At 37.7% G+C, this 20,237-nt stretch overlaps 1 protein-coding gene across 3 annotated transcripts in view; it reads right to left on the bottom strand.

Annotated features, from left to right (window-relative positions):
• CSMD3 (CUB and Sushi multiple domains 3) overlaps positions 1–20,237 on the bottom strand; it is a 1,226,382-nt gene that overhangs the window by 379,602 nt on the left and 826,543 nt on the right. For all 3 annotated transcript variants that reach the window (XM_038390468.2, XM_038390469.2, XM_038390471.2), the window contains one exon: positions 520–711. In XM_038390468.2, the coding sequence (XP_038246396.1) occupies positions 520–711 (192 nt within the window). The remainder of the gene's footprint in view (positions 1–519; positions 712–20,237) is intronic.

Here is a 20,237-nt window from a genome sequence, read left to right as displayed (position 1 = left end):
TACCATCTTTTACTTCTTTACTGAGTGTGTCCCAGGTCACTCTTTCCATGATTTTGCCACAGATCAACATCAGGCTAACCGGCCTATAGTTACCCAGGTCATCCCATTTACCCGTTTTAAAGATTGGCATATTAGCTTTCATCCCAGTCCCCTGTAACTTCCCAACTGTTTTAAGTTTGTTTCAAGTAGAAACTATTGGTGTCTTTGACATCTTCCCTCATGCTTCCTCTGTCACAGGCCATCTAATGGTAGATTATATGACCTGTGAAGAAGAGTATGAGAAAAGGGTGTTTGAGAGCCACCACGCTGAAGAAAGAAGAACAGGATAATTTCCCACCAGATCTTTTACAAAGTGATTTGTCAGATGCACAGTACTCCTTAGAGCTAGTTCCATAAGTTTTTGAAGGTGGACCACTAAAATATCTTTACATAAAAGCAGGGTTATAGTACTGTTTGACTAACTGTGGTTTGGTTTCACAATTAGAAAAGCATTTCCATTTTCTCTTGTTTTTTGCATACCTATACAGACTGGTGGGCTGGGCTGCCAGAAGTACCGATTTTCTACCTGAATGCAGGTTATCCTCTCATCTCCTTGCAGCTCATATCCAGGGTCACACTGAAAAATAACAGTGTTTCCAGGTTCTCTTCCATCTCCATTTCGAGTTCCGTTCATAGGAACACCAGGATCACGGCAGGCAGTGGCTACAGAGCCTAACAAGGACAAAAAAAAGTCAGCTTTTAATTCACATTAATTATACTGTATGTTTTTCATATCTGTTAAGTCATTCTTCCATTCCCAACAAGCTTCCATGTTCTTTGTGGTTTTGGGAAATTAACTAAAAATCAGCCAGTTAAAATGCTTCTTTGATACAATTATTCATTTTATTTGCCATTTGGTTTAATTACTGAATGTCACGTATTATATATATTTTTTTCTGTGTAGCATTTCAATACTGACAATGCAGCCATATATTTCCTAGCAGACTTTACAATCTGAGTTACTAAACATAGGGACATTTTGGAGAATGAGAAAGCTGTGCTCAAGAAGAGCAAGTTGCATAATTCATTTGTGCACCACTACATCTCCAGATGTTATGAATACTGTTTTTCTTAAATGTATCCATTGTTTAATATTTTGTAACAAACCTTGAAGTCACTTTTAATGCACACATTATGCAGCCACATTCTGTCGCGCTTTTGTAACTGTTGATGCACTGGCCTATTAAAAATATGAATGCACTTACTCAGATAGAACTTGCAATCAAAGTACCAACAAGCAGAACTGAGCTCATGTAACATGTCTAACTCACCATTTCCACACACGATTACTCTGATTGCGCATATAATCACAGTAACTACTAGAGCAAATGTGCACAAAGATTGTTTTATATCTTCCCCTAAACATTATATATTATATCCTATGGCCAAAATATTCAATTTTACATCTAAAATACATGCCACCTACGATATATCTGTATATATAATAGTAATGTTCTCATATCCTGCCTTTAACAATTGAAGAGTATGACTGTGCACTATTGAACAATTGCTGCATTCCATCCTAATGGTGCCTGAAGTGATTCTTACAAACAGTTTGAGACCTGGTGGGAGAACGCTGGTATTATAAAATGTAAGGTGATAGTACTGGCATATATTATTGTTTATATATTGTTTTTTTCCCCATAAGTGGGTATGCACTTGCACCTTTAAGGTGAGAGGAAAAAAAAGTATCATCTCAAATTATAAACCTCCTTCATGTGACATGTTGATAAAACATGCATGCATGCCCTTCCCACCCCAAGACATTTGTCACCACTGGTATCACTGACCTTCTTTAGAGGTTTCTAGAGAAAATGGATGAAGTTTCTCTCCTCTGGGATTTTATTATTATTATTACTATTATTTTATTCTTTCTGATACTCATTCCTTTTTACCTCCTAACTCTAACTTTTCAATTATGGAGGATCTCCGGAGATCAAGGTAGAGACTGTCTCAGTATTGCTGAACTGTGCGCACCCAATTCTCTTCCCAGCCAGTACATCCCATCACTGGATCATGGCAAAAGGCTAACACAATCCCACCCAGAGGCCCCAAAGTGGTGGTGCAGTGCCACACATCCCCAGCACATGCCACTGTATGTCAGGCACAAGTTACCCCTAAACCAGTTAAACTTATTTGATAGCTCATCTTGCACCTTCAGGGAGTTAGCTGCCAACTGTCATATCTGTTATCCTTACTGTATACTGGTGTGTTTGACTTACTTTTGGCTCCTCCTTCGACTATGTGAATTCACACCATTGATAAAGAAATAAGAATTTGCTGGACAAGGAACTTTTTCTCTCTCTTAAATCAAAGAGTTGGTCACTAAAGATGGCACCTTCTCTGCCTATAAGTAATGTGACTGCTATTGAATTTGGATTTCTGGATAAGTCAGATCTCATATATGAACTCATATAGGAGGTTTGACAATCTGCAGAGATCTATGTAAGTTTATCTGACAAACTGCACAGTTAGCTACTAATTTTGAATATACAGTTTCACATTAAACAGACAGTCTCACTTCCATTTTAAAATGAAAGAGTTTATTCTCTCACATAGATGAGATAAGAAAAAAAATCACATATCAGGTTTTTAAGACTCATTGTTGTTCTTGAAAGGACAGATACATCTGATTTTCCTGTGCTTTATGGGAATAGCTAAATGAGTTCTTACATTTGTCTAATGTGGAGAATTCTACTCCAGGGCTTTTATTAAAGAGACTTCTTAAAATGTGGGGCAAGGGGAAGGAGGAAATCTCAACTGCATCTCTACTGGTAATTTACACACCCTTCTCATTCTATAATATGTTTTTTAAAGCAAATTTCAAATGAATTCTTTTTCCACACCATCAAACTGTGGATTTATCCAAACTGCACACCTCTTTTACATAAAAAAAGATGGAAAAACTTTCATCTAAGAGACACTGTAAATAAAACTGGGTCAGATCTATAGTTTCATATCCCAGTTAGAGTTCTGCTTATTTTTAAGTCTTTAGAAGAGCAACCCAGAAAAAAGGAGAGGACACTGAACTGGTTTCACTTCAAGAATCAGATACAGAATCCAAGACTGTTATAAATTAATATTTTGTAGTTTAAATTTTGAAGAAAAAATAATTTACTATATAATATTGATATAATCTACTTTTTTTGCATTGCTACATATGTTGGAATGCAATTTCTGTACTTTAACAAGCAAAGACTCTTAAGTCTTATGTCAAGAAGAACTGGTCCATTTAAGTAATTTTTTTATTAATTATTATTATTATTTCTGTAACCAGTCTGAAAACCTATAAATACTAGAAGAGTTGGATAATTAAGATAGCTTGTCACACAATACTTTGGAAGTTTTATTCCCTATTCATAAGTAATAGCTTTTCAAGGATACAGCTACATAACAGTAAATGATTGATAGATTTGTGGGGAAGATAGTGTATGGGTACTGCACTGGTTTTACCTACACAGATCTGCCATGCTTCTGATGCTTTTGAGTTTCTTATTTGTATCTGTATTAAAAATATGTATTAGGTTTGGGACATACCACCAGTTCTACCAATTTTCTCCATTTAAAAGCATAGGGAACCTCTCTCAAACCAGTGGGCTCTTTTAAGATCATACCACTGTACACAGAAACAAACTGTGAAGAGAACTGATAAGAATATTTCTATTAAAAGTAAAAAAATAAAATAAAAAAGAGCATGCTAATGTTTTTCCTCTCATTTTTTTAGCCAGCATTATTTGCAACACTGATTTGAAAAGTTTATCTTATATGTTGTTCTATATATGAAGTAATGTATTCTTAAAATACACTCAGATGGAATGCAATCTCTACTGGTATATACAAATCTTTTGTATTAAAACTTCCATTTGTAATATGTATTATTTTTACTTCCTCCCAGATTCCATTTTCTCCTGTAAGAATAACTGAGGGTTAAAACCTAGCTAAAAGAATATATTATCTTCATGAGTTTTTCTTTTTAAAATATATTGCTGTTAATTTTAAAGGATCTTGTGTTTGTTCTACCCGGTGAAATTAATAGTTCTCTTATTGTATTTCTAACACTCTTAGTTTCTTTGTCTGTAGATGTATCGATACCAACTTTCATCATTCAGCTATTAAAATTCAATAAATATAATTTTCAGCATAGTAAGAGATGGTTTGTAACTAGTCATTTCTCTCATGTGTTTGCTTTGAAGGGGAAAAGGAAGTGGTCAGATTCCTAATAAAATAAAATACCCAGGATAAGTATTCTAGAACACAGAAACATGCTTTACATAGGGCCAGATGCAAAAAAAAAAAAAAAAAGAACAAACAAAATAAACACCAAAAAAACCAACCGAAAAACAGAAAACAAAACCAATCTAACCCTGCACATGCAGGAGACAGGAGTGGGCAAAAGCTCTATACTATGCAGCCTCATGCAATCTATGCATCACTTGAGAATGGGGGTTATTCGGATACCACTAGTCTCACAACTTTCCCAACAGCTGCTTTGTATAACTCCTAGTCTAGTTTTCTGCGTCTGACACTCACTCATTATTAATGCGGTTTGTATTTTTTTCTGATATGCATTTATCGTCTTTGTGAGGTGTCTTTTTATTGGATTTTTGTCTTGCTTTCTACTCCTTATTCTCTCGTTTGTCTCATTTTTATGCCTTTTTTATTTCCTTTCTTCCTTCCTTCATCAACTGTCTTAAGTACCTTGTGGCTGTATTGAAGAATCACTTTCTATTAGCTGTTCAATTCTCTCAATCATCTTTTCCTATGAAAATTTGTAAAGTAAGCACAAATTCTAGCAAAGATAAAATCCCTTATAACCTTGCTATCACATCTGCAATGCAGTCTTGAAAAAAGTATTTCTGTAAAGTGAATGGAGCTGGCTAACACAGCTTATCATAAGCTTGTTGATAGACTGTAAAGCTCCTTGTGACGTGCTCAGTTAAAAATTGTGTGTAAGGACAGTCTGCATTATATTCTTATCTTGGCAGTAATTAATTTGTGGTGCAAAAAAAGGACCCCTACTGATCACAGCTATTGAACTTTGTGATGAAATTATGAAACATACATATATTGCTGCAAGCTATATTTCATATGGGAAAAGAACTCTGATCCAATGTTCAGTTTCATAGCTATCACAAATCCACATAGCTCAATGGAAGTATTAATAGAGTGAATGTTTGTGTGTAACACGAACAGACCCCAGTTGTCAGCAGGTGTCATTGAACCTGGGACCTTTGGAGCTTAGTGCATGAGCCTCTACTGCATGAGCTAAAAGCCACGTGCCCCTTAGCTAAGGCTATAGAGCAGACTCATTTCTCTCTCTCTCTCTCTCTCTCTAAGAGGTCTCGGTACCACTAGATGGGACAGAGCACCACACCCAGATGGAGTGTGGATTACATATGCATGCACACACTGTGTGTGTGTGTGTGTGTGTGTTCGTTCACTTGTGTGGGGTGTATTCATGTGTGTGTTTGGTATGTGCATGTGTCTGCGGTGGGGATTCAGAGGGGTTGGGCAACTTTTACACCACGGTCACCCCAGCCAGGAGATACCAATGTAGATCAGGAATAACATCACAGAAGTCACTCAATGGCATTACACCAGTTTAAATATTTAAAGAGATTGATCATTTTCAGGTCAATAACTCTAGCCCAATGGTGGACTTGTGTGAGATTTAGACCGGGGAATGAGTGATAGCCCTGCTCAATGGCAACAACCAAGGAAATCTAAGTGTTTGAAGCTAGCTGGACTGGGTTTGAACACAATATTGTCTGCTAACGTTCTATGCTCCACTTAGAAATTAATATAATTTAGAAGCTAGGAATTGTAGAAAACTAATAAAGGAAGCAAAGGGATACATGAAAAAAAATCTATTACCAGAAGAATTAAGGAAAATAAGTAGGAGGTCCCGCCCCCCCCTATATATTAAGAACAAAAATAATCCTAAGAAAAGTTCTGATCCAGTTCCTAGATGGAAATGGTAACATCATCAATAATAATAATAATTAATAATATCAACAACAAAGCAGAAAAGGAAAAACAAAGCAGAAAAGGAAAAAAATAAATATTGCTGTTCTGAATTTGGGGAAAAAACACGATTTACTCTTCTCATAATGATGACAATATTCTTTACATTTCAGAAGTAACTTACAAGGTTGTTAAACAGGAGCTACTAAAGTTAGCCATTTTTAAATCAGCACATCAACAAATAATTAGCATTCCAAAGTTTTAAAGGAGCTGGCCGATTAGCTTACTACACCATTAATGTTGATTTTCAGTAAGTCTTGTAACACTGGGGAAATACCAAGAGAGTGGAAGAAAGCTAAAAAGGGTAAATGGTATTGTCACAGATGTTGCAACTTTATGCAATATTTTTGGGGACCATATAATGTTAAGTGTATGAATGATTTATTTAACACTGTGGGCCAGGGATTGTGTGCAACTCTTTGAAAGGGTTGCCACAGCTCCATCGAGAACTAAAACCAGTGGGGGACAGCTAAGGTGAATCTCATAGGTTACTTCCACAGAGTTAGCAATTATTGGGGATGGTTGCATAAATTGGCTCAAACTATTTTTTTTTCCAAAAAGCAACATACAAAGAAAGGTTGCTTGATATATAAAAAAAGCTGGGTTTAAACTGACTCAGGACCTTCTTTCTGATCCAGCAAACAGACAATCCATCCCATAGGTCCAAGGACCTCATTAAATGCAGAAGGGTTGAAAAGACATTGGCCTCCTAGAGCCCCATAACAATGATGGGTGATCTCTGGTAAGCTTTTAGCTTGAGTATAGGAACTTTAATTGTTTTTTTTAACCTGTTTTCTCTATAATGCTTTTATCTTGAGAATAAAGATGCTTGCTTAGAAAAAAAGCACTCTCATAACCTGTAATGGCTGGCAATACACTCTTCATAGCGCTCACAGAGAGCAAAGCACAGGAGCTAGCATTTAGCTAGACTGGCTTGTTGGAAAGATCACCATGTATGGCAGGAAGCTGTGCATCCTTAAAATCCTGGTCAGGAGGGAGAGAGGAATGGGTCTTTGCCCAAGAGAGGTGAGAGCTCGGGAGAAGCCTTAAGTGGGTGTCCTCAAGAGACTACGGAGGGGGGAATACAGGTGCAACTACCCTGAAACTGACAGGAATTACTGACAAGTTTCAGAGTAGCAGCCGCGTTAGTCTGTATTCGCAAAAAGAAAAGGATTACTTGTGGCACCTTAGAGACTAACAAATTTATTAGAGCATAAGCTTTCGTGAGCTACAGCTGGAATTACTGAGTTAATTATAGGCTTGGCAGTCTGACACTGGTCTCAGGCAAGAAAATGGAGCAGCTGATACAGGACTCCATTAATAAAGGTCAGTGACAATCAGTGTAGGTTTATGGAAGTTAGATCCTGTCACACTAACTTGACTCACATTTTTGATGAGATTACAATTTAGTTAATAGAGGTAATAGTGTTAATATAAGACTTCTGTAATGACATTTTGTTTAAAAAAACCCACAAGAATGATATAAAATTAACATAACAAACATTAAATTGATTAAAAATGGACTGACTGAGAGGTCTCAAAATGTATTTCTCAATGGGTAATCATCATCAAGTGAGTGTGTTTCTATTGAGGTCCCTCGGGGATTGGTTCATGGCCCTACAATCTTTATTTTTTTAATCAATAACCTGGAAGAGAACATAAATTATCACTGATAAAGTCTACAAGGGGCATAAAAACTGGGGAGTGTTAAATAATGAAGAGGCCAGGTCATAGATACAGAACAATCTTGAGTGCTTGGGCACAAGTGAACGCTGTGTGTTTTAGTAGTATGTAAATACATACAGCTAGGAACAAAGAATGTAGGACATACTTTCAAGATGGGGGGGGGCTCTATACCAGGAAGCTGTGACTCTTGGAAAATATTTGCTAGTTGTGTTGAATAATCAGCTGAATGGGAGCTCCCAGTGCAACACTGTGACCAAAATGGCTAATGAGATCCTTGGATACATAAACAGGGGAATCTTGAGTAGCAATAGAGAGGGTTATTCTGCCTCTGAATTTGCCACTGGTGTGACCACCTCCTGGAATACTGTGTCCAGTTCTGGTGTCCACAATACAAGAAAGATGTTGATAAACTGGAGAAGGTTCAGAGAAGAGCCACAAGAGTAATTAAAGGTTTAGAAAACATGCTTTATCGTGATAGACTCATAGAGCTCAATCTATTTAGCTTAACAAAGAGAAGGTTAAGGAGTCACTTGATCACAATCTGTAAGTACATGGGGAACAAATATTTCATAAGGGTTCTTCAGTCTAGCAGACAAAGGTATAACAAGATGCAAAGATTGGAAGTTGAAGCTAGACAAATTCAGTCTGGAAATAAAGCATTAAAAGTTTAACCATGAGGATAATTAATTACTGGAACAAGTTACCAAGAGTCATGGTGGATTCTCCATTCCTGGCAATTTTAAAATTAAGATTGGATTTTATTTTTTTAATTCAAAAGAAATTTTGGGTAAGTTCTCTGGCCCATGTTCTAAGAACATAAGACTGGCCATTTTGGGTCAGACCAATGGTCTATCTAGCTCAGTATTTGTCTTCTGACAGTGGCTGGTGCTAGATGCTTCAGAGCAGTCAGAAGTTTAGGGACACCCAGAGCATGAGGCTGCATCCTTGATCATCTTGGCTAATAGCCATTGAGGGACCTATGGTCCATGAACTTATCTAATTCTTTTTTTCCTCGGTTATACTTTTGGCCTTCACAATATCCCCAGACAACAAGTTCCACAGGCTGACTGCATTATTTGAAGAAGTACTTCCTTATGTCTATTTTAAAACTGTTGTATACAGGAGGTCAAAACAGATAATCACAATGATCTTTTCTGGCTTTGAAATATATGAATCTATTAATCCATGAAGCATGGTATAAAATACATTGTCATGGAGTCCTCTAATAATCATGTACTGGTGTACATTCTTGTAAATAAAGTTGATATTTTGTGTCTATGTCAATCATTTCTATCTCAGAAAGGAAACAACATACTCACGGGGTTCAAAGGTTCCTGGCAATTCGGAAGCCATGACAATTTGTTACTTGACTGTTACTTCCAGGAGTTGACAGCTACATTTATATACAATAAAGCTATTTTTAAACATAGCAATGTAGGTGTAATAATGTAACCACTGATAGAGTTAATTTGTAAAAATATCAAGATTACGTGCAGTAAACAGTGATTTATAAATTGAGTTTTTTGAAAGCATGGCAACTGTACTATAATTAAAGGGCCCAATTATCCTTTTTTATACTGGTATAAATCAGGAATAACATCACTGAATATGTGCCAAAGTGTTTTGGGTTGTTTTTCTTTGGCGGGGAAGGGGAGTGGTTTGTGGCTTTGTTTAACTTTATGGAATACAATTTCAGGACACAACCCTATTGTATTCAAACTCCAAGCTTCTCAAACTCCGAGCAATCTAGAACCCAGAGCATCTCAGACAAAAAGACATTTCCCAAACTAGTTTATTCTTAACTTGTCTAAGCCCAATGTGTATTTTCAAACCCTATGCACTTTATTTAAGTCTTTCCATAAGTCGGGTACTGTATTTCAAACTCATATTGTCCTGAACCAAGGGCATCCACGATCCAGACAGTTGTTTAAAAAATTCAAGCTGCCTCAAACTTGAGCTAACACCTTTACTTAAGTATTGACTTCGAATCTCACATTGACCATCCCAAATCCAACTTTTAGGAGCAGCTCTTCTCTGAAGAGTAATGGTGCAAAATGGCCACTCTACTGTCAGACTGCACTTGACATATCTGCTGAATGACTGATTAAAATACATTCTAACTACTTTTAACTCCTGTAGCTTCTGTTGATCCAACACAGATTTGGGAGCAGTATCAACAAAATCATTAACTTAATTCTGATTGCAATGTGTGCGTGTGTGTGTGTGTGTGTACGTGTGTGTGTGTGTGTGTGTGTGTGATTGTAATGTGTATGTGTGTGTTTTCTGTGTTTCCCAAGTTTTAGAGTCCATTTAAGTTTTTAGAACTAGCAGTTACATAAACTTCTGCTTATTGGGGTTACAGATTCCTTGGCATTGTCCTGGCTCCAAGATGAGAAATTATGTATTATTATTATTACTATTATCATTAACAGACATAGTTTGTATCTTTTAAGAAAGAAAATAAATGGATAACAGGCATGAGGTTAATACATTATACTACATTATTTTTTATTTACAAATTTCCTATAGATGGCTTTGAACAGAATGGATTTTAAAAGCAAAAAATACGGAACAGCCCTTATCAAGTCTTACTGGGTAATTTTCAGAGCTTTTTCTTTTCCAGTATGGCTCAAAATCACATCTCTCTTTCTAAATACAACTATGAACTACTGAATGCTTTTTATTCCTTAACATTTGCCCACAGCTTCAAAACTGTGCTTGAAAACCAGTCCCAAATTAATTAATGGAGATACGGTTTCAGATACTAGGCTCAGCCAGGCAGATCACTTCCACTACTAGGTCTGGGAAATAGGACAGTATGGGTTGCCACACAGCAAAAAAGTGCCACCAAACAGGTTTGGAACCTATTTTATTTCAACAGAGCACTTTTTCCTTTTAGAGAAATTGGTGTCTATAATGTCTTCATTTCCACTTACACCATTTTTTCCTTCCAGTTATGATTGACCCACAATATTTTCAATCATTTTATACCAGCTTTATCCCCTTTTTGGATGTATGTAAGCCCTGCTTGCTTGGAGTGACACTCTGTCCCACTCTAGTGGTGGCTATGCCAGCTAGAGATTGATGGACATGCTACAGCCTTAGCTTAGAGATGTGTGTTTCAGCTCTGGCAGTCAAGGCTTTTGCATTTAGCTCAAGAGGTCCCAGGTTTGATACCCATTGCCCATGCCCCTGTGTGGGTTGGTGTTACACAGATATAGTTACACACACACACACACAGACGAATCTGATGGCAAATAACCAAATTCTCTGAAAGAAAAAAAAATGCTCTTAGCTCAAGGAATATTCCCTAGACATTGAGAATCATGCCCACTATCACCCAGTTACTAATCTTCCTTCTTTGGAAGAGACTATTGAGAAGGTTGTAGTGAGACAATGCTAATTATATATCTGAAGCCTTCAACTTTTATTGACTCATGTCATTCTGGTTTTAGAATTGGAATGGAATGATACAGCATTGAAGCTGCATTGGCCTCAGACAATACCATTCTCTCTAATCTATCCTACATTTCTCTATCTACCTACCGGGCTCCCATTACCTCAGATATACAGACCTTCCAAGTATTTAGCAAGATAGCTAAATATTGTGAGGTAGAAAATTATTGTCCCCAACTTACTGATGGGGAACTGAAAGACACAAAGCCTGAGGGTATGTCTCCCTGCAATGATACACCCACACCTGTCCCATGTCAGCTGACTCATGGGGCTTGGCCTATGGGGCTGTTTAATTGTGGTGTAGACATTCTGGCTCAAGCTGGAGACCACATGAAGGAGGAGAGTCACAGAGCCTGGTTTCCAACCCGAGCCTGAACATCTACACTGCAATTACACAGCCCCATAGTGTGAGCTCTGCAAGACCGAGTCAGCTGACACAGGCCAGTCGTGGGTATTTAATTGCAAGGTAGACATAGCCTGAATCACCTGCCAAAGATCAGACAAGTAGTATATGGTAGAATTAAGCCCACGTCTTTGAGTCCCACAACAATGTCCAGACCAGTGGTGGGCAACCTGTGGTCCATGGGCCACAAGCAGCTCCTCAAGGTAATCTGATTGTGGGCCACAAGACATTTTGCGGACATTGACCATCCGCAGGCACAGCCCCCTGCCACTCCCAGTGGCCCTGGTTCACTGTTCCGGGCCAATGAGAGCTTCGGGAACATGCCAGAGGTCTCAACTATATAGTACATAATAGTTTATGACCAAAAAATATATAAGCAGTTTGGAGCCAAGGTTGATTTTTAAAATGTGAGACCCCTTTGAACTCAACTAATTATTTCAAAGATGATCAGCAGACTGTCTGCTTATTTTTAGCTCGGGGGCATGATAATTTGACTCAGTACATAATAAACTGTATATAACACTTTTCATCTGCAGATCTCAAAACATTTTACAAAGACAAATATTATCACCATTTTACAGAAGGGGAAATTGAGGCACAAAACAATAAACTGATTTTCCCAAGGACAAACAGCAAGTAAGTAGCAAGGCCTGAAAAAGAAACTATTGTTTCCTAACTTTCTGTAGCTCTCAATTTACTCTCCACATTTCCTCTGTATAATCCAGAGAAGACTCTATTCCTACAGAAGGACTTAGAGAGTGCACCAAGTCAACTTCCAGCAACTTTCACTGAGAAGTTCATTATCATGCTGTGACTTTTCTGTAGCAGGCTGTTCTCATAACTGCAGCGGAACAGACTGTAGACTAATCAATATAATAAGGGAACCAAATACGAATATACAATATGCCTAAGAAAGAAGAACTCACATGTTAGTCAGCTGGGGAAAAAGCTTCTTTGCAGGTGGAGGACAGAGAGCAGCATGCCCAGGCCTCATGCAGCTTTCCTCCCTAATGGGGGCTGCTCCTCAGCCAGACAATCAAGATCCCCTTTATGTACAGTAGGGGCACTCAAACAACTTATTTTATTACCTGAATGCTACTATGGCTGGCCAGCTCCCACCACCACTTTAGATATTCAAATACTATGGTGAATGGAGTCATAAAAGTATCCATAGACAGACCCCGTCTCATTCAGCAACTAGAAGAGGAAGTGGCACCCAGAATAGTTTAACCCATATATCTCTGAATCTATTTTTACTAACTATTGAAAAAATAAAATACATGCTATAATCTAAATCTTCAAAATATTTTAGTAGCCAACATTTCAAAGCCACTGACTCATACCAATTTATACCTATGACAACATTTTGACTGTGCACTATTTAGATCAGATGTCAACTTTAAATAATTTAATGAAACAGAAATGACTAACAAAAGAGAAAGGATTAATAAGGAAGATACAGAGAACTCTGTTAGAAATACAGCATAAGAGTACAGTTCTGCATTTGGGTCAGAGAACAGATTTTTTTTTTCACTTTCAGTTTTCTTTTGTTTTATAGAAAACTATAAGGTTCTGGGGTGATTTTCATTAGTAGGTGAAGAAAGCCCCGTTGATTCATCACTTTATTATTAATGGCAAGATTTGTTATCTCAGATGTGTGGTACACGTTTCCACATAACTTGAAAAGAAAGAATGCTAGCAGATTTATCAGGATTCAAGAAGATGTGTTTTACAAATGTGAAATTAAAATTTGGACTTTAAACATTAGTTTGAGGGACAATCCATTACTAAATTAGAATCAGATGTTTCCCTGATTTATGATAGGTTTCAGAGTAGCAGCCGTGTTAGTCCGTATTCATAAAAAGAAAAGGATTACTTGTGGCACCTTAGAGACTAAAATTTATTTGAGCATAAGCTTTCGTGAGCTACAGCTCACTTCATCGGATGCATTTGGTGGTGATGACATTTTCATGACTAAGTTAAAATTTACTCTCAGTTGTACATTTGTAAATCTAGAGTAACTCCACTGAAATCAAGAGATTTACTTGGGCTTTACAGTGGTGTAAATGGGAACAGTTTGTTCCAATGTGGTTGCATATGATTTAAGTTAGGACAGAGTTTCAGCCTCAGGGTTCATTTTAATTAAAATTAAAATAACTATGCAAAAATTGACAGCTTCTGCAGAGAGGACCAAGGAAACCATTTTATTCTTCTGTCAATTGTTAGTTGTTTTCAGATAGGAATACTATAGCCTAAAGTACCTTTGGCTACAAGGCATCAACAGGGTGTTTTATGTGCAAACATTAATTCACAATATCTACCTGTACAGAGAAAACACATCCCATATACTACTAATTTAAGAATGAGAAAGAGCTAACAATTACTGCTGCTACTAGTAGGTTTCAGAGTAGCAGCCGTGTTAGTCTGTATTCGCAAAAAGAAAAGGAGTACCGGTGGCACCTTAGAGACTAACAAATTTATTAGAGCATAAGCTTTCGTGAGCTACAGCTCACTTCATCGGATGCATTTGGTGGAAAAAACAGAGGAGAGATTTATATACACACACACAGAGAACATGAAACAATGGGTTTATCATACACACTGTAAGGAGAGTGATCACTTAAGATAAGCCATCACCAGCAGCAGGGGGGGGGAAAAGGAAGAAAACCTTTCATGGTGACAAGCAAGGTAGGCTAATTCCAGCAGTTAACAAGAATATCAGAGGAACAGTGGGGGGTGGGGTGGGAGGGAGAAATACCATGGGGAAATAAGAAAAGGAGTACTTGTGGCACCTTAGAGACTAACAAATTTATTAGAGCATAAGCTTTCGTGAGCTACAGCTCACTTCATCCGATGAAGTGAGCTGTAGCTCACGAAAGCTTATGCTCTAATAAATTTGTTAGTCTCTAAGGTGCCACAAGTACTCCTTTTCTTTTTGAGAATACAGACTAACACGGCTGCTACTCTGAAACATGGGGAAATAGTTTTACTTTAAGCTTCAAAAACAGACTCCAAGGAGAGACTGCTGAATTGGAATTAATTTGCAAACTGGATACAATTAACTTAGGTTTGAATAGAGACTGGGAATGGATGAGTCATTACACAAAGTAAAACTATTTCCCCATGGTATTTCTCCCTCCCACCCCACCCCCCACTGTTCCTCTGATATTCTTGTTAACTGCTGGAATTAGCCTACCTTGCTTGTCACCATGAAAGGTTTTCCTCCTTTCCCCCCCCTGCTGCTGGTGATGGCTTATCTTAAGTGATCACTCTCCTTACAGTGTGTATGATAAACCCATTGTTTCATGTTCTCTGTGTGTGTGTATATAAATCTCTCCTCTGTTTTTTCCACCAAATGCATCCGATGAAGTGAGCTGTAGCTCACGAAAGCTTATGCTCTAATAAATTTGTTAGTCTCTAAGGTGCCACCGGTACTCCTTTTCTTTTTGCTGCTACTAGTACAATCACTAACCTGTGACAGGAATTGAAAGCTTTTCATGGGCACCAATGTAACTAGCTGTAGCCTTAGAAATGATTGCTAGCTTGAAAGAGAGTGATGGGCAGTGACTGATGGAAGAAATAAATCCACAGAACATCTTCATATGTTTAAGTCTTTCAATGGTCCAGGAGCTCTTAAAACAAAAAACATAGTCCTAAAACTCAGGAGTCTGTACATTAATGAATATTTCTGACACAAAATTTCTCTCAAATCTCTGAAACCTGCACATCAAATTATTAATTAATTTAATTAAATTAAATAGCCTAATTAAATTAATGGCCTAATTTAAACCTATTGAAATCATCAGATCAGGCCCTGAAGGAATAAAGGTGAGAAAAATTGTCTCTTACAGCATAAACAGGAAAAAAAGTCTTATCATTTCTGTTTAAGAGGGGTAAAAGAGTAACTATACATTAAGGAGTGACACCTGTACCAACAACGCTGTAAAATGTAAACAAAACAACCCAGTAGTACAGAAAAAAGCTGAATCTCTGAAACCCACTGAAGATTAAGGACAGCAGCACAAGAAGTCTTGGCCATTGGAGAAATACAGCACAAAATTGCAGAAGTTTCATCTCAGGAAACCTTCCCAAATGGAATTGTGTGGGAACATGGGGTTGTTCAAGCAAAGTGGAGAAGTAGAAAATCTGGGGGACAGATGCGGTCATAAATCAGTGACCAGACAGGGATACAGTGCTAAACCTGGGAATCTATTAAAGGTTGTCTACTATTTACAACATTGTTTGAAAACCATGTTTTGGTAGGAGATTACAATAGCTTATGTTTTAGCTCTTCAATATCTCTCTTAAAAGTCAGATATGAGTTGTAATAAAATATATTTAAGATATTTTCTTATAGGTATACAATATGTATTTTAACTTGTTTTTTATTCCAGGAGTTAAAATACAACTCGTATTGTCAGGTATGGCAAGGTACCTTCTTGGTCTTACCATCCTCAGCTGTTTTATTTTATTTTTTTTGCCTTGGTGAGAGAGGCTTGGGGTAAAACAGTCCCTCTTGACTGCATGGGGTAGTCCATCCTTCTCTCAGCCAGTGTTTTGGGCCTGTTTTTCTCCTTTATGGGAGGGAATGCAGTCCTTGCTGCTACTGGCAATTTGAGTCAGTCCGTCCGTCCGTCCGTCCTTCCTTCCTCCTCTTCTCCCAACAGGGGAGGGTTTAAAAAGGTCCCAGGGAGCCCTTAGTTGGAATCAGCTGATCCTAATTGACCTCAGGTAACTCCCTCTCTGCTGATCCTAATTGATCTCTGGTAACCCCTTCTCAGATGAACCTGATTGACCTGTAATCACCCCTCCTCAGTTGATAGGGAGAGGGTCTTTTAACTTTCTGGTACTGTTTTCTACCCCTCCCCCTTGCAGCTTTCTGTCCTGAGTTTATAAAACAGATTAACAATTACATGGATATGGGTACAATGTCTTGTTTCAATATATTTTAAATATTAATTATAAACAACTCAAACAATACTACACAAACAAAAAAGTACAACATAGTAACTGTAACTGTGCCATTTTAGACTCACAATCAGCTGAAGTTAGTCGATTCATCTTTAGTTGTTTGGTTATTTAATTTGGATATTTGAGCTCTGGGGAGGAGAGGGGAAAGGAATATCTTTATACCACAATGAACTGCTATCATATTAATTATAATTAGAGTGTCTGATCCAAAGTCCACTGCAGTCTATAGAAAGACTTTAGTAAAATTTAGTGGGCTTTGAATCAAGCCGCCAGCCCAATAATGAAACAATATATTATAGACAGATTGAAATTATGTTCTGGAAGTCAGGAAAGCAAACTTTTTTTAAAAGAAATCTTAGAAAGGCCTTCTTCCAACTCTTTGAATGATGCCTTCACTTTGAAAACCATATCTCTCTCTACCATAAATTACTTTTTAGTTGCAATGAAGGCAATGTCAACTGAAGAACAGTTTGATTAATTTTAATTCATCTGTCTGGACCTGGATTATATAGTGCATGTCTGAGTCAAAACAGATATTTGTTCCTTTCTCTTTTTATTTCATTTGTTTGCAGGGCCCGATTTGTGCTTCATGCAGACTCCTATGGCTTGAAGGGAGTATTCCTGATTTTTATTTGGGATGTTCAAGATCAGAATGAGGCCCAGAATAACCTGTCTCAGCCATATGACAAGGAAAATGTGATATGGACAATCCCTTCATGTTTGTGTGCTACATTTGGATACATCATTGTAAAACCATTCTCAGTAAATAGTATCATCCTCAGATTCATGGCTTGGGACCTTTGGCATCAGGTTTTTAATTACATCATAGATTCTGACCCTCTGTCTTAGATGGGATGTCCCAAAATCTTAATGTTGCAGTACCACTGTTGACTTTTCAAACACTCATTTTTCTGAAGTGCCTGCACACACACAGTTTTCAGTCCATGCTGCTTTTCTTACACTTTTTTCCACTATTTGTTATTTACATTTCAGTGGACACTCCTTGCAGTTTCATCCCCTCAGTTTTATTTCACTTGATCTCAAAGGAGTCCATGGAAGTTTGAAAGTTATTGAGTTTAAAATGAAGAGATTCCAGAAGTTCTGTTATTGAAGTTGCCCAAAAGGTGTTAGAAAATGAAGAGGTCATCCTGGGCCTAAAGCAGGATGCCATACCTACAACTTGCACTCCCCAGATATGAGATGCAAAGTCTTGTGCACATAAGGCATTGGAAAATGCAGAGGCCACCCTAGGCTTAAAAGAAGACTTCAGACCCATGGCAAAGTCATGTCCATCACCCTTAAAATTAAGACATGTTGTAGGCATTTTTGTTCTTTGACTACATTAGATTTGTAAAATGTGAAGAGATTGTGAGTTTCAAAAGCTCAAACTCATTTTGCCCCCTCTAGTTCAGGAGTCAGATACTGACTGGAAAAAAAAGATGATTTAATAAGGATACCAACCTGGGAAGCAATTTAGCACTGTGGGGATGTGGTTGCTTAATATATCATACAGGAAGCGTAACACAGAACACTCTCTAAAGGAACATGTAAAACAAAAACCTCACTCCAAAATTTTGTGGAAAATGTGCCTGGAATCTAGAAATTAGGACAGTAGGCATTTATAATTCTCAAGCTTCCTCACAGGAAATGCTACTATGCCAGCACATCTCATCTCCCTTGTCTTCTTTTCCACCCTCACAGCAATTGCCTCTGGTCTGGCCTGTGCTTCTATTGGCAAATGGAACAATACAAAAACAGGATGACCTCCCATTCTTTCCCCCTTCCCAGCAATGCAACATAATACTAACCTAGAACTACTACAGTAACAGTGATTGTGTATAAATGTCTGTGGCATGCTTTAGAAGTATTCCACAAAATAATTAATGGTTGTATTTTTGTTAATTACTTAAGGTAATATATATGTGTGTGTGTGTGTGTGTGTGTGTGTGTGTGTGTGTGTGTGTGTGTGTGTGTGTTAGAGTCATCATTTGAATGTCATGATATGTTCTTTTAGGATAACTTTACCAATATTTCAGAGTAGCAGCCGTGTTAGTCTGTATTCGCAAAAAGAAAAGGAGTACGTGTGGCACCTTAGAGACTAACAAATTTATTAGAGCATAAGCTTTCGTGAGCTACAGCTCACTTCATCGGATGCATTTGGTGGAAAAAGCAGAGGAGAGATTTATATACACACACACACAGAGAACATGAAACAATGGGTTTATCATACACACTGTAAGGAGAGTGATCACTTAAGATGAGCCATCACCAGCAGCAGGGGGGGGAAGGAGGAAAACCTTTCATGGTGACAAGCAGGTAGGCTAATTCCAGCAGTTAACAAGAATATCAGAGGAACAGTGGGGGGTGGGGTGGGAGGGAGAAATACCATGGGGAAATAGTTTTACTTTGTGTAATGACTCATCCATTCCCAGTCTCTATTCAAGCCTAAGTTAATTGTATCCAGTTTGCAAATTAATTCCAATTCAGCAGTCTCTCGTTGGAGTCTGTTTTTGAAGCTTTTTTGTTGAAGTATAGCCACTCTTAGGTCTGTGATCGAGTGACCAGAGAGATTGAAGTGTTCTCCAACTGGTTTTTGAATGTTATAATTCTTGACGTCTGATTTGTGTCCATTCATTCTTTTACGTAGAGAATGAATGGACACAAATCAGACGTCAAGAATTATAACATTCAAAAACCAGTTGGAGAACACTTCAATCTCTCTGGTCACTCGATCACAGACCTAAGAGTGGCTATACTTCAACAAAAAAGCTTCAAAAACAGACTCCAACGAGAGACTGCTGAATTGGAATTAATTTGCAAACTGGATACAATTAACTTAGGCTTGAATAGAGACTGGGAATGGATGAGTCATTACACAAAGTAAAACTATTTCCCCATGGTATTTCTCCCTCCCACCCCACCCCCCACTGTTCCTCTGATATTCTTGTTAACTGCTGGAATTAGCCTACCTGCTTGTCACCATGAAAGGTTTTCCTCCTTCCCCCCCCTGCTGCTGGTGATGGCTCATCTTAAGTGATCACTCTCCTTACAGTGTGTATGATAAACCCATTGTTTCATGTTCTCTGTGTGTGTGTATATAAATCTCTCCTCTGCTTTTTCCACCAAATGCATCCGATGAAGTGAGCTGTAGCTCACGAAAGCTTATGCTCTAATAAATTTGTTAGTCTCTAAGGTGCCACACGTACTCCTTTTCTTTTTACCAATATTAAGTTTATCCTTGATTTGAATTGAAATAGACAGAACAGTAACCAATACAGTATTTGCCCAGGCCCCTGCAGTGACAACTGAATATGACAAAGCCACATTTACTTGGGTTTTATAAGAGTAATTAAAATTATTTGGAGGAGAATTATTTGTGGAAACCTAAGAGATATTATATAAAATAAACAGAATGGGAACAGAGGAAGTAAAGTTTTCTCTAAGAAAAGGAAAGAAAATGCATATCTGAGTAAATCTTTCAGTCTTCAAGAGTCTTGAATTCTCTGTTCACACTTTCCTTAGTTAATTATTATTAGTTTGAGGTTAAATAAGCATAACAAAGCATGCATATTATGTTTGATGATTTCTGCAGTACATCCATCTGCTTGAAACAAGGCATGTCTAGCCTCAAACTACGAAAAGTAGATACAAGTTACTG

This window comes from Dermochelys coriacea, chromosome 2 (assembly GCF_009764565.3).
Source record: "Dermochelys coriacea isolate rDerCor1 chromosome 2, rDerCor1.pri.v4, whole genome shotgun sequence".
Classification (NCBI taxonomy): domain Eukaryota; kingdom Metazoa; phylum Chordata; order Testudines; family Dermochelyidae; genus Dermochelys; species Dermochelys coriacea.
Note: the sequence above shows the minus strand (reverse complement) of the source record. Positions and strands in the feature narration are given on the sequence as shown.